General features: G+C 42.0%; 1 protein-coding gene across 3 annotated transcripts in view; it reads left to right on the top strand.

Annotated features, from left to right (window-relative positions):
* The window catches only part of sh3pxd2b (SH3 and PX domains 2B), a 41,363-nt gene that overhangs the window by 7,879 nt on the left and 17,621 nt on the right, over nucleotides 1-15,863 (top strand). For all 3 annotated transcript variants that reach the window (XM_083986531.1, XM_083986530.1, XM_083986532.1), the window contains 2 exons: nucleotides 5,843-5,918; nucleotides 12,517-12,593. In XM_083986531.1, coding sequence (XP_083842657.1) covers nucleotides 5,843-5,918; nucleotides 12,517-12,593 — 153 coding nt within the window. The remainder of the gene's footprint in view (nucleotides 1-5,842; nucleotides 5,919-12,516; nucleotides 12,594-15,863) is intronic.

Here is a 15,863-nt window from a genome sequence, read left to right as displayed (position 1 = left end):
TTAAAATGATGAATACCAGATAATATGTAAACTGAACTCATTAGACACAGGAGTCGTCCACGTGTCACCAGAGATTCAGCTCTGTGTTTTTACTGCTATGGTAACATAAGCATAATAAATTAACATGAGCATGTACAGCACAGGGAAACTTGGTCTTAATCACAGTAAGAACAGAAACTATTTATTCATGCACATTCACATTTTTGGAAAACAGGAACAGTGATCATTGGAAGTTATTTTGGGATGAGTGGTCAGTGTTGTGTCTGGATTTTATGTTTACAAACAGCTGTGTTGCACATCAGCATCAGTCAGGTTCGATTCCACTGCTAATAAACTGTTGATTATGTGTATGATACGGTACATTAAACTGGAGCGTAGACAGTTCAGCCCACCATGGATGTAGGTTTCCTGTAAAGGGTTAACAATGACCTAATCGAGTCTACAGTGAGTGAATGAATGAATGAATGAATCAGAGGACGACTGTGGTGAAGAGAGCGGCCATTGTTCTTTTATATCTCCCCTCCTTCTTTATTCGAGGCCTGATGATGCGGTTAGAGCGGATCTGGACCAGACAAATTACAGACTGGTGGAAGATTGAACAGTGTTTAAAAGATTTACAGTATCATGGGGAATATTAAAGGACGTGTTGACAATACAGAGGGTTGTTCCTCCTCTTTAAAATCCCTGCTTCACAGCTGTTGGTCGAAAGTCAGTCAATCAAATTCAGACTCAAGAGTCAAAGTGTTGTTGTTTTATTATTATAATTAGTGCTATAATCAACATTGACACATTACAACACAGTTAAGAGACTGTGTGTTGTGAATGGATTGTTAACAGTTTACATGTGTCTCTTTTTATTATTCAGTTTCCTTGCAAATTAAAGTTTATTGATGACCTACTAGTTGTGAAAAAAGTCACTTTGCAGGTTCAGATTTGAATTAAAGCAGAAGTAAGCGATCCGGTCGTTTTGGCTAATGCTGCGTTCCAGGCAGGCTTTTGAAACCGTAAATTACAGCTTCAAGTCACAACTTACGACTTTGTAGCGTTCCAGGCAACCCACTCGTGTTTTTCCGACCTGTTTTACCGGTGAAAGTCACTATAACGGCCACTCGTAACTTCCGACCGGTGAACTCGTACCAGATCGAACTGGTATGACTTCACAGGTCGGAAAAACACGAGTTACGAGTTGCCTTGAACGCACCATAACAGTCCTCGTCGCTACGTCACCACATTCACGGCGTCCCTTGGCTGCACACACAGCCCTGCATGCCGTTCTCTCTCCTCATTGGATAAAAACTGTAGGATACGATAAATGTTTTCTCCTCGGCTCAGAGCAGAGCAGAGTGACTGACAGACCCGTGTTTCGGTCCAAACACTCTATATAAGTGATTGCTGTCGGAAGATATAACTATTTAAGACTTATATTAACACAAATATATCACTTACTTCTGCTTTAACTTTATGAGTTTATAGATTGAATTGCTAATGTAATTCTAAATGTGACATCTGCAGATTATATTATGCAGTATATTTGTTGTTACAGTGTCAGTGTTTCTTCATCTCTACGACTATTTAAAAGAACACACTTCATAATAGCCTGTGGAGTTGACTCCACATGAGTCTCTCCCCCCCGTCCGCCTGCCGAGGATGAATATTTGATGCTTGGCTGCAATGATGTAACTGGTATTTTGAAGAGCCGTCTTCTCTCTGGGCTGATGCCTTGTTCTGGTTCTCTGATTACAGAGCAGATACATATCAGAGTCAACACAGAGGCTGGGTGTGTCTATCTGCTGCTGCTGCTGCACTCACTCCACTCAGACACATGGGAACAATTACAATGAGAGGAGGGCAGCCGGCTCTTCTGTCTCTGTCTGTAGGTTCGTACCGTCTCTTAAGGTGGTATCGTTGCATCAGTCATGTCTGAACCTGCGGTCCAGCAGAGTGATGTTTTTGTGAGTCGAGTGGCTCTTTCTTCCCTTTTGTCGTATCATTAAAACTCAAACACTTGAAGACTGACGTGACCTAAAAAGACCTTGTTTATTTAACTTTGCCTTTCAACAAAAGGAGGGTTGTGGCTCTCGCTCCCTCTCTTTCTCCCTCTCTCTCCCTCTCTTCTCCTCTTCTTCCTTTAGTTTAGTTTGTTGTTTTTTTGTTTAACAGGGGAAATTGTGGCTTTAACTTTATGATGCTGAGCTTTGGCAGTCGGAGCCAATGAGAATCATTTAAGTGCACCCGTATGTGGTTTGATATTCATGCCTGAAGCCTGATCGCTGCAAATATGTAGTGCACACACAGTATAATATAATGTTTTATTTTTCAACCAGATCTAAGTTATGATTTGTGAAAACATAGGGTTAAGGATTAATTAAGTTGCACCAGCTTTGTCAGCTATTGTTTGGAAATGTTGACTGGATTTATCACAATGGGCTGCTTGTTGGTGTTGTTGTTGTTCCACTAATTTCTAAAGAGAGGAAATTATCGAAATCCATTGAGTTGGGAGAGCAGATCATTAGTGGGTTTAAGGATTAGGTTAAAATGAGCTTGGTTGAACTTCTGTGTGTGTGGGTGTGTGTGTTTCATGAAGCTGAGAAAACAAAGGCTGGTAGGAAACAGCTGGAGATCTGTAAAACACATATGTCATCTTTTATGTTTGAACATACAGTATAGTGATGTTTTTTCTTTTTTTTGCTGACTGGTGCTTTGCCATCCAGATGTCTGTGATAACCCAGATGCTGACAGGCCTTTTATAATATATGGTCAATATGGAGTTTGGATGTGGAGCCACTCTGATGCTGAGTTTGTTCTATTTCTCCCTCTATCTCTTACAGTGTATTTTTTATTTATTTAAAATTTTAATATCCAACGTCAACATGTCTTTGGTTTTATCTAATCAAGTTGTTCCATCTGTGTTTTCCACAGAATATTAAAGTATGAAGCTCTATCTGTTCTATCTACTCCAGTAATTTGTTGAAAATGTTATCCCTCGTATTGTTTTAAGGCAACGAGGCCTCTTTGGCACCTGACTACACTGAATCAGTCCATAAAAACCATTAGAAAAGACTCTCTGGCACCGCTCTCTCTCGCTCTGTATCACCTCTGCATCACCTCGCCTCATATTACACCACCCCCTGTTGGTTTTGGCTCAGTCTCACTTATTGTTTCTCTCACATTTGCATTCAAAGGACATTTCTGTGACATCTTGATTCGACTTTGTTTTTATTGCTCGAAAGCTGGAAGAACTATTGGATTATATTGCAATGACCAAAGTTCATATCAACAAGGCCGAGTTAAAACCTAATATATAGCTGGATGTCAGCTGTTTGATTCTCTCCAACTCTCTGTGCTCACATATACATGATTATTTAATACAGTTGTGTTTTTTCAACAAATACTGTATGAAACAGTGAGACACGGCTCATTAAATCTAACATGTTACAGGCAGTCGCTTAAACTAGTTTCCAAGCTGCAGATTTTTAAAAACCACAACATCGCCTGATAAAACAACGGCTGTGTGTGGTGTTAGATGTATTTACTTGTAGACCTATCACTCAGAGTTGTACAGTCACATGAGGGAAAGCCCAGCCTTGTTATTTACACATTTACAGAGTGACTCTCTTCTCAAGAATTTTTTTTCCCAAAATGTTGCTAAATGTGTTGGTTTCTGACTCACTGGGTCTGAAAAGTCGGTAAATTCAGCCAAAAAAAGGCAAAATTATTTTGCAAAGGCAACGTCCAGCAGGGAAACTCCAACATATGCTTGACCGACAATGATGAAACATCATCACTCAGTCACATCGCAGTCAGCTGACCCATGATGATGTAACTCCATCACTCAGTCAGTCAGTCAGTCAGTCAGTCGTCCTACAAACTTTTCTACGCCAAAGCCCCTGAATAGCATTAGCTTCTTGCCCCCTTTGCAAACCCACAGAGTTTGATGTCAGAAGCAAACCAGCAGGTCAACACTAACAGTTTATAACGTCATGAATGATATTTTGGCTAGCAGGCAATTAGAAAGATGAGCATGGCAAATAAGGGTTCGATAGTATTATAAATTATATTTTATAATAATGCTCAAATTATAATAATTCATTTTTACCACCCACTTTGAAAACTGTCTTACACAATCCTACATATGAATTCAGATTCAGGAGCAGGTGGACCAGAGGAGGCTAATGCCGTGTTGACAGGAAGCTGGAGGCTTCTCCCTGTCAAATATGGGATAAACAGAGTCTCCAAACCAAAAATACAAAACCTGTCATACATAATGCATCAAAGATCTTTGGCAGAGAAAAGACAAAAACTTATTTATGCACAAACACAAACACACACACACTGGCTGTGAGATCTGACATGTAGCTGCTGAGAATAAATATACAGCAGTGACAAATGTCTGTCTCTCTTTCCCTCTAAAGTTCAGAGACATTAAACTGTGGCAGGGATGAAATCATCCTTGGTTTAGATATTTAGTGAATTTACTCAGTTTGACCCTCAAAGGCCTCTGTAGCACGGCCTTGGTAGATAAATCCAATGGTGTTATCTGGTTAACATTGAACAGAGCAGAGTCAGAAATGTCACTAATGTCATTGTGTGCTCGCTCTGTCAAAGGACACGGACTCTGCTGCAGGCCTTCTCACTCTGTAATTATGTTGTTTGTCTTATAGGAAACAGAAGATCAGACAGTATAGAGTCACTCTGGGTTCAGTTAATGCTTAACTAAAAAAACAAACATTGCGTCCTCATGCTTTCTTTTCTAAAGTCGTGTAGTTTCATTCTAGAGATGCTCCCTCTCCATCCCTCTGTCTGACACACAGATACATGGATGGACCATCAGAAAAAATCCATAAAGTTTTTATTGGTCTTGTATTTCACTTCACTGGTTTTCTCTGTGTGCATGTGTGCATTGAAAGCGAGCTGCAAGTGTGTGTGTGTCTGAGTGTGTGCAGGGACTGGGCTAAAGTAAAAAGACTACAAGACAACTGGCAGTCAGTGAAGATGATGACTAAATCTTGCACAAAAAATAATGAGAGACTGGGAGAAATAATCCCTCATGATGTCGTCCTGTTATCATCACAGCCCTCAAAACAACACCACTTTTCTCTGGTCAAATCAAATTTAGTTTTGGACAAAGACATCAAGTGTTTTCTGAATTTTTCACGCAGCCTGTCATGTGGACACAAATTTCCAAACAACTCCTCTGTTCTGCTTATTGAGTTGAGCCAAGTTATTTTACTACAAAAGGTTTGCAGGTGTCACAAAGAGAGTGAGAGAGTTCATGGCTGAGTGTGACCAGGTGTCTTTTTATTATAGGCCTCAGCTGCACAGAGACGAAAAGACAACATGATAGAAACTGTAGTTGATGCGACAGAAGGAGACAGAAACAAGATCCAACATGTTGAATCAGACACTGTAAGATTGAGTTAAAAAAAATAAAATAAAACAAGACAAAAAGCTCCAAATGGTGGTGGTGGTGGAGGAAAAACACAAGGAGCCACTGGTTGATTATGGTAACAGAAATGTTCCACTATGTCAGTGGTGGCTCGCTGCTCACACACCAACGCTCAGCTACAGCAGCACACGAGGCAAGAGAGGAAAAACCAAACCATCTGCTCAGTTCGTTCCTAATCACTGGCAGCTTTTTCCTTTATTGGCCGAATTCCTTGTAGGAACTGCTGATTTGTAAAAAAAGGAAAAAAAAAAAAAAAAAGAGCCCTTCCTCTCTAGGCTCAGCTGCTATCCTGTTGTGTGTGTGTGTGGTGAATGTGAAATGCATGTTTATATGTTTTATGTGTGAGTGTAAATACCTTATGTGCTAACTAATAATGTTGAATTTGTTGTTTTTCAGATGGAGCTGCTGGATAAATTCCCAGTGGAGGGAGGTCAGAAAGACCCGAAGCGCAGGATCATTCCTTTCCTACCAGGTAAGATTTAAACACACGTTACTCATAAATAGGAACTGTCTGGCGTATACAGAACGAGAATTATTCTGATCATCATCATCATTATAATAATAATAATAATAATGATAGGAAATGGCAAATAAAGGGATACCAAACAGATGCAGAGACTCAAGCTGCTGGAATTTGAGTTTTTGCTTCTTCTTTTTTTCTTCTTGGGTTTAAACGACTGATTGTCACGTTTCATTGTTTCTTATTGAATTGAATTAGATTAGATTTCATCACAGGATAGTTTCAACCCCACTTATAATAAGATGTTGTGTTAAAAAATGAATGAAGAACAGAAGAGTGAAGTCACATGAGTCAGTCTCCGTACTGTCGTGTCTTCGTGTTCGATTCCTGCTCACTCACATGCATGTGGGCAACGATGTGACTCACTGATGGGTGAATGGGACTGTGGATGAAGTGTTTTGTTGTGTTTTTTTTACACAAAGGAAAAAAAGCAGAATCATCTGAAACAACCACAGTTGAACCGAGCATCAATATGTTTCTTCATCTTCAGCTGAAGTCGACCCGGTGGATGAATCAGAGCTGGAGCCTCTGAGTGTCTTGTTATTGTTTCAGTTGATAAAAACAAGAAAGTCACAGCTCATAAGATTCATCACGGGCTGTTCGTTGTTGCATCATTTCTCTGACAGAACTTATGAAACCTGAGTGGCCTAAATAACAAGTCCTTCTCTTTTAGTTTCCGTGACTTTATTCCAAACAAATCTCAGAGCCACTTGTAGTAAAGAGCTTTGAAAGCACTCGGCCGATGTTTGAACTAGTTTCACACTGAGTTCCTGCTGAAAGTTGATTTTCTTTATGAGACTTTGAAAGAAAGCCTCACCCAAAGACCCAAAGACCCCACCCCAACTCCAACCAGGCGAAGGGGGGGTGGCGGGTGGGTGGGCGGTGGACAGGATTATTTTTGTGGCCGTGCAGGTCTGGAACTCATTCTGAGAGCTCACACACACTCACACACACACACACACACACACACTGGGCCTGTTTGGTGAACTCAGAGTTGGAGGAGGGGAGAGAGATAGAAGAAAAAATGCTTCTGCTCCACTGCTACTAGAAATACAATAGAATATATATGATAGAATAGATAAAACAACCTTTATTATCATTGGACAGAATATTACAAAATCCAAAGTGATGTTTACTACACTAAAAGACACAGTGCATCATAACAGACAACCACAAGTTAAATACTGTAAATACCTAAATGTATATGTGCATCAACTGTATGTATTTGAATGTTCTACCTCAGTGAAGAGATCTGAGTAGGGATGTCACGATTATAGATTTTCTTGGTGCGATTATTGTCAGAGAAATAATCACGGTATTACGATTATCACGATTATTATGCATTAATTCATTTCACAACACTGTGTGTGTAAAATCAAATGTAGTCTAAATAATTACAATGCTAATTATTTACACAAAATGTTTTAAGTATCTATTAATAAAGGACCAATTATATTCCCCAGGGGAATTAATTGTCATCTTTACCAAATGTTTAAGTTTATTTTAATCAGTTTTTTTTTTGTTTTTTGTTTTTACAAATGACACACAAACTTTAAAATTCCTACCGATTCAATGTTACATTAGGTAAATGGACCAGTATCTGTGCGTTTACCTTTACTTTGGCGCACATTTGTCAAGATGGTTCTGACAAATCTTTTTTGGAAAATGACGGTATTTAGGAATCTTTGTGATAAATTAATTGTGGCGTTTTATACCGCGATTAATTGTGAAAGCAAGTAATCGTGACATCCCTAGATCTGAGTGTTGGTAGAGTCTGCTTCTGTTTCCAATGGTAGAACTGTACCATTGATGGTCACATAAGAAAGAAACTCAACAGTTAACTGATGCAAAAGCACCAAGAGTTAAAGTTGGTCTACTCTGCCCGACAAACCTGTAGGAACGTCGCTGTGGAGCTGGAAACACCACCTGCACTCAGTGCCTGCTAGTAAAAAAAATTGAGGTTTTAGATAAGGAGGATAATCTCCATCCTCAGGCCTGAAAACACCAAACACATGATCATTCACACACGCGCACACACACACGGTCTGCTGTTGTAGCTGGAAAACACTGAGAACAAGGAACAGGCCTGGAGAGATTTCTTTATTTGCTGTAAGTGATGAGAGACGGACAGGAGGACACGCTGTGAACAAAAGAAAAAGTCTGTTTCAGTCCGTGTCTATGTCTGAAAACTAAAGACATTACTACTTACTTTTAGATGTGTCACAGATCCCAGATCTGCTCATACTGTACTGTCTCTCTGTGGGAAGGAACTTATTTGATTTTCAGGCATGAATTTTCCTCACAGCCAAGAAAATCCTTCATCCACAGAGCAGCAGCAGTCTGGTCTGTGGCTGAACACGGCACGGAAGTGGTTTTCTCAGCTCAGACCTCAGGACGGTTTTACTCCTTTGGTATCTGCACATCAGCAAAGTGGCTGGTCTGAATGCGTGTGTGCAGGATTTCTGCTTTGTCTTTAGTTTTTTTTCTGCTGCTTTTAACTTTGAGTTTTGACCTTTAACCCCTGAGAAGACGCCCTAGAAACCTTTTTCATATTTTTCTTTCCCCCCTCCTTGATGGTTTTGTTATCATGAAGATAAGCTTCCTGTCATATGAATACATGCCTCCCACTGTGGCGCTGAGATTTCTTGGATGGGCTCATCATGAATGACATTTAGATAAAGGTGATGTGTTTGAACCCAGAGCCCTGAGCAGTGTCAGCGGGTCAGCTAACCGATAACCTTAAGTCGGGCTTTTTAAAGGGATAGTTCACCCAAAATTCAAATTTTCACTCATTATCTACTCACCCTCATGTCAACTAAGGGAGAAGTTTCAGAGTCCTCCGTGCCTTCTCTGAGTTACAGCGGGGCTCAGCGCAGCACTGCATGTCCATATGACGGTAGCGAACGGGGCTCAATTTTCTTCGTCCAAAAAGACACACCAAAAAACATCCAAATACCTCCATACTGCTCGTCTGTAATGTCCCTCTTGTATTGAAGCCTCAACATGAGAAATTGACCCGAAAAAAATTAAATAAGTCTATATTTTAAGCTTGTTTGTAGCGGAAGCTCCCAGCACTGCTCTTCCTGGTCCGTCCAAATCTCGCGTGATTTGCACTGACACGGCGCAGTGCTTCTCATGTTTGGGCTTCAATACAAGAGGAACATTACAGACGAGCTGTGTGGAGGTATTTTAATGTTTTTTGGTGTGTCTTTTTGGAATCAGAGAAGGCACGGAGGACTCTGAAACTTCTCCCAGCCCTTATATTAGTCGACATGAGGGTGAGTAGATAATGAGTGAAATTTGAATTTTGGGTGAACTACAGTATCCCTTTAAGCTAAAAGGAGGCGTGTGGGTCCCTGTGTGATGGAAGGGGTGTTTTTTTTTTTTTTTAATAACTTGGATCCCAGAAGAATGAAGGATGAATGTGTGCTTCTTGTCGGCCGTCCTCCTGAAGATGGAGCAACATTACTCACATGCTGAGCAGGGATCTCTCCGCCTGCCACAGTAGGAGGCACAGTACGTTAGACGGGTCAAGTATGAGTCTCCAGAGCCGAATAACTAACATTCCTCTGTCTGAAAAAGGGCAAAAAAAAAACAACAAAATATCTCAACAGTTACCATGACCTGGTTGTTTATGTCTCGGTCGTCTCATGTTTCATCTCCTGTCTGCAGGGAAAAGCCATCACTGCTCTTGTCTAATTGAATCTGTTGCACATGTCGTACCGGGAGCGGCTGATGAAGCTGTTTGTGGCCTCACTCAGTCACAGACACTGATTACAACAGACGCACGGCTTTGTGGAAACTGTCAAGTCATTTCAGAAAAAAAACCTAAGTCATGCAAGACAGGTTCAGTCTCAACCCTCAGCTCATGAAGTAATACGTCTTTAGTCAAGTGTCAAGGTATTCAGGATAAGTCGAGCAAATATTTCAGAGCCTGAATCGTGCTCATAAAAAAGAAAGAGAGGTTATTGATCACCTGCTTGTTGCTTATCTAATGAGGTAAAAACACAACTTGTATAGTCTGCAGTCCTCAGTTTTTGGCTGGTTTGACCGGATTATTAAAGGAATAGTTCACCAAAAGATGAAATTCATACTCCGGAGTAGTTTTGTATTCCTCAAAGTGCATCTGGAGACGCGAGAGGCCGGTTCGTAGTCCAACGAAAATCTTATAGAGTCAATAGCGCCCGACACAAAATATATATATATAGTAGTTAGTAGTGTAGTGTAGTGTAGTGTAGTGTGTGTGTGTGTATATATATATATATAGTGTCCTGAAGGGATATAGTCCAGAGTTTACTCAAAACAACGTCATTTAGGACATTTTTACAGCCTAAACAGTCCTGTATTGCATTTGCCTGGGGCTCGCTCTTGTGTGAACGTGTGTGAACATCAGAGCGCAATACAGGACTGTTTAGGCTGTAAAATTGTCCTAAATGAGGTAGTTTCGGGTAAACTCTGGACTATATCCCTTCAGGACACTTATATATACTACTACCTATGTACTATATATATATTTTGTGTCGGGCGCAATTGACTCTATAAGGATCCAGAGTATTCATCACCATGATAAGTCAATAATGACTGAATTTCATTTTTTGGTGAACTATTCCTTTAAGTCTGTGTTGTTATATAAAAGTTTAAACTGCTCATAAATTTCCTGAAGAGGCAAAATAAGGTGAAAAGAAAAAGATGAATTCATGTGTGGAGAGTTCACAGAGTGTGAGGTGTCGAACGACGACAACAACGACCTCCTCTGTGTTTCCACTTGTATCTTCTATCTCCCTCTGACGGCCTCGCTCACCGCTGGCTCTGAAGCAGCTTCAACCCCCCCACCCCCCCCTCCCACCCCCAACCTGCCGCCACCCAAACAGACTCTTTTCATCGGCTGCAGCCATGAGTTGCGGTGGTGCATACAGAGTGGGCAGTGTTGAGTCAGTGCTTCTCTCCTGACCCCAGAGAGCTTTGGAAAACTGTCAAAAAAGCTTTCTGTTTGAGGAGTGACAAGGGGAGGAGAGGAAGAACAAGACAGAGAGGGGAGGAGGAGGAGAGGGAGGAGAGGGAGGAGGAGGCGTCCGAGGGGTTTGACTTTCAAAACTCTCTCATTTGGTGGAGCTGTGTCCAGACAGTGCGTCCTTTCTGCTGCTCTGCCAACAACACGTAAAAGATTTGGAGCGTCATTCTTCATGGACTCGATCTCTCCCTCACACTGCGCTGCTCTGTCCTCCTCCGCACAAACGCAGCTCAGGTTCATCCTCTGGTGACCACGCATGTCTGCACATCATCCATCCAAAACCTCCAGAACAGAAGCTACAGGAACAACCACATGTCTGAGGATCTGCTCTTTTGTCACAGCCCCGTCCCTCCTGCTGTAGTTTTAGTTTTAATCTCCGAACCAATCAGGTGATGATGTTGAGCTCTCTGATGTTACACATGGACAGACTCTCACATCCTCCACCTCCATCACATCTTTAGTCACGTACTGTAAATAGGAAGTACTCTGAAGAAGAAGAAAAAAAAGAGTTCCTGTGTTTATAGTCTTGGTTTTTATCGCCCACCTGAGTTAACTATAGTTGTGGTTGTGTTTTCAGGAAGTGACTTCACATCTATAAACTCTCTATTCTTCACCTTCGCTCACATCTGTCTTTTCTTCAGTCTTTAAGTCAGATTAGTCAACAAGCAGTAACACAGGGGAGTAAATATTAGACACTGTGGTGATCACACACTCTTTGCGTCACTCACTTTCCCGCACACACACACACACACTTGTGGGTTTGATCTCTGAGAAACACTTGTTTTTTTTAGTATCATGGTTGAAGCTGAGGAGCGGAAGGTGTCGACTGCTCAGCCTCCAGCTCCTGTGACATTTATTCATGTTCCAGCAAGTCCAGACAAATACCTTCACCCCTCGATGGACGTGATACACTAAACTTTTCAAAACACATTCCCTTTTTTTTTCATTATTATCATTCAGTCCTTGTTCCGGCGTCGACTTTCCTGCCCAGTTCATATGTTTCCATTAACGCTGTCTCAGCGAGAAACTTCAGGAGAAAATAGATGCAGACTTTGAAATTTCCTGCAGGAGTGTTTTTTAAAGAGGCCTATTTGTGGCCGTTTCTTGTTATTGTTATGGCGACGCGGCTCGTCGGTGCCCGAGGTTTGTTCGTGCCCGGAGATAAGAACAGCAGCAACAGCAGCAGCAGCATTTAAGCTGTCAGGCAGGCATAACTAGCTTTTCCCAAAATCATTTATTCATGACTTGGAAAGGCCAGATATTCACCTCGCTGCTCCGCCGCCTCATTGTGCTGTCAGTGATATTGATAATAGCAGCGTATCTGCATGCTAATTCACTCAACCTACTTCCTACAAGTCTGTCCTTATTGTCCTTTTTTTTTTTAAAGTTTGTTTTTGACACAACATCATCCAAATGAAACAGCCTCGGTGTTATCTTTAATCTGATAATACCTGTCATGTACATGTTTAAACACAGTTTGGACTTTCTGTTTCTGTCAATATCTAAGCTGTTTCTTTCTTTCTTTCTTTCTTCTTCCAGGGAAGATCCTGTTCAGGAGGAGTCACATCAGAGATGTGGCCATGAAAAGGCTGAGGCCCATCAACGAGTACTGCAGGGTGAGTGTGTGTGTGTGTGTGACTTTAACTCAAAAGTCAGCAGCGGTCGTATTACATGAACATCCATGGTGAAAGCTCAGCACATATAAAACGTGTGTAAGATGAAGGTAGAGAGAGAGCGGAGTGGTCAGAGCAGAAGAAAAACATCCAAACCACCCACAGAGTGAAACTGAATCAACTCAGTCATGAACAGGAAAATGGAAAATAATCTTCTCATGGCCTCTGAGTGTTTGAGCAACACGGGAATAACACAGAGGCACCCGGACATCTGGTTTGAAGGGGACATATTATTTGTTGTTGTTGCATATTATACAGTATGTATTTTTAGCGTGATAGAGCACACACACACACACACACACACACACACACCAACATTATAGTCGTAAAATATTCAAACACATGGTTATATTGATTAGAATTAAGCTGATGGCCACACTGCAACATTTACATAACTAAATTTATAGGGCTACATCTTTCCAGCAGCAGCAGCTGTGTGAACGATGCCTTGTAAATTGGCAGCGCGCGGTGTGAACTGCACTGACTCTGACAGCAGGTACAAAGGCCTCTAACAGCCCCCCAGGTGCTCCGCCGCTCACTGACCTAACTGTAAAAAGCAGCAGACAAACTAGAGGAGAATTTCTCTCCAGGGATCGATAGTGTACGGAGGAGAAGAGGATGATCTCACTGGAACACCCAGATGTTCAATAACCCATCACCATCCCACTGAACAGGACGACTCCTAATGCATCTGGTGTGCTGATGCCTTGGTGGTGATGCTGCTGCTGCTGCTGCCAGTTAACAGAAGAAAGTGGTGACATGTGTGAAAATGAAAGCACTGTTCTTTCCATCACTTGCAAAAAAAAAGGAAAAGAAAAAGAAAGAATGTAAAACCTGTGCATTATCCAGCTCATTACACGTCTTTTTTTTTCTACCAGAGGTATAAATCACTTCGACCCTCGAGAACGGGTGGAAAAAAATGCAACTGTACAAACTGCGGCTGCACCGTAGCAGAGCTGAGCTGTGACCATAAAACTGCCAATAGCTGGAAAATAATCACTGCAATCTGATGGAAATAATGTTGCCCCGGCAACCTAAAGAATACGTTATGATTGATGATGATTGAGCGTCTTAGCAACAAATATTATGGTTTGGACTTTTTTTTTTTTTTTAAATAGAAAAAATGGACGGATGACACATTATTTAGGTGTGAAACAGCAGGAGGATGAGCTGTAGTGTCTCCTGTTGTCGTGGTTACTGTTAATAGAGTCACATCGAAGGCGAAGGGGTTTTCACAGGTGCTGACTTTGCTCCCGTCAGCACATCCACCACAGCCCTTCACTGTGTTTTTATTCAGCTCTACAGGTTTTTACCTCAGGGCCTCCACTCTTCCTCCTCCTCCTCCCCCTCCTCTTCTTCTTTTTCTGAGATGAGGATATTTATATAAGTTAGTTCTGACTTTGCCCACACACTCTCTCTCTCTCACCTCTCTCGCCGATCCCGTCTCCGATCCCGAGCTGATCGGCTGATTCTCCTTCCTTCCTGAGTACAGATGCTAATTTACGAGGCCTCGGAGTGAAGAGAAAGGCTTTTATGTATGATACTCCACCGAGTGTCATTGGGGGGTTAGAGGAATGTACCAGCTGCTGTAGGAAACATCTTTAACCACTTATGTGAAAAATAAGAGTTGGGGGAAGGGGGCGGGGGTAAAGAAGAGGAGAGTTGTTGGTTCACGTCTGAGGGCGTGGATGTTTATGGGAATAGCTGAGCCAGTTTTACATCTGTGGTGTCGCTGCTGCTGCTGCACACAAAGTTGTTTTTGTGGAAATGTCTGAAAAGTGATTTAAGAAAACAACAGAAGTTTTCATTTACCTGCTGCTGATGGATGTGAGCGGTCTTTGATGTGGTGCTGCTCTTTGAGGACGGAGCTTATCTGAGATAGGTGCTGGTGACTTGAAACAACATCACTCAGCCCTTTGATGAGATGGTACAGTAGCTGCTATACTAAAGGTCAGATCTAATGATGCAGCCGGGGCGTCACCAACCACGCTCACTTCTGAGACAAATCCAAACTTGAATGTAAGCACAAAAAAAGAAAAGAAAAGTGCATTTTCATCCACCCCCCTACATGCTGCCGGCGTCAGGTTGACAAGGTGAAACTTCATGTTTTTCTTCAGGAGGAGCTGAGTCAGCACTTCTGTTGTACAGCTGAGGAGGCTTCAACCTGACTCATGGAATTTCCCTGGTCGTTCGGAGTCTCATGTTTTCTTTCAAGTCCGGGAAAACAGTCGGATAAAAAAACAAAAACACATCTAATCAGGGATTGTTTGCATAAAGACTGAGGCTGAGGTGGAGCGACTGCAGCTCCGTCACATGGCAAAGTCCATGACGTAATAAAACACTTTCTATCTGACCTTCATCAGTCAGGACGATGCTTTTACTTTATTTGACAGAAATAAAATCCCTTTGACGCATGTCAGTAGTTTTAGATGCAATAGACACGACATTATATCTTATATCTTAGTTATTTTGTGTTTAACAGGACTGATCCCAGGCTGCTGTGAAACGTTACCGTGCACAGTCACAGTCACAATGCACTGTTTCTTTTTATAGGAATGAATATCCATTTATCCATTACCTTATACTTTTCCTTGGAGAAAACACACACATGCACACACACACACACTCGACACACACAATTACCTTAATGCTGCCGGCTGTAAAGAACACCCATAAAGTCCATTTGCTGTAATGTACCCTGAGCCTCCTCCTCCTCCCTGGGGAGAATGGTAATGAGCGGTCGGGCCGCCGGCTGACACCAGGAGAGGATGGACGGTTCTCTGACCTCAGGCATGATGCAGCTCTCTGGGCTGCAGCACCAGATATGTGTGTGTGTGTAAGGGGGGGGGAGGGGAGGGGGGGGGGGGGTCCTCTGGAGGTCAAAAATAATCTTAAATCAGCTTCTGTGTCTGGGTGGATATGGATGTTGATGCACAATCATCTTCACAATATTAGATCTGCCATGAATCAACAAAGGCGTATGGTTGCTCTGTAGTGGTGGTGGGTTTGGGGTGGTGGGGTTGGGGGGTTCTCATGCATTGCACACTCCCAACTCTTTATGACTTTGCTGCTAATGGAAAACACCACATACATACACTCTCCGTCTCTGTCCATGGCAGCAGGCCCACTCCTTTTATTTCAGCACAAGTTGTTGGCGTGAATTGATAGTGATAAGTGTGACGAGGCACAAGTGGCCACGCGGGGACAAGGACA

This window comes from Trachurus trachurus (assembly GCF_905171665.1).
Source record: "Trachurus trachurus genome assembly, chromosome: 14".
Taxonomy (NCBI): Eukaryota; Metazoa; Chordata; class Actinopteri; order Carangiformes; family Carangidae; genus Trachurus; species Trachurus trachurus.
This window is presented reverse-complemented; position numbering and strand designations above follow the sequence as displayed.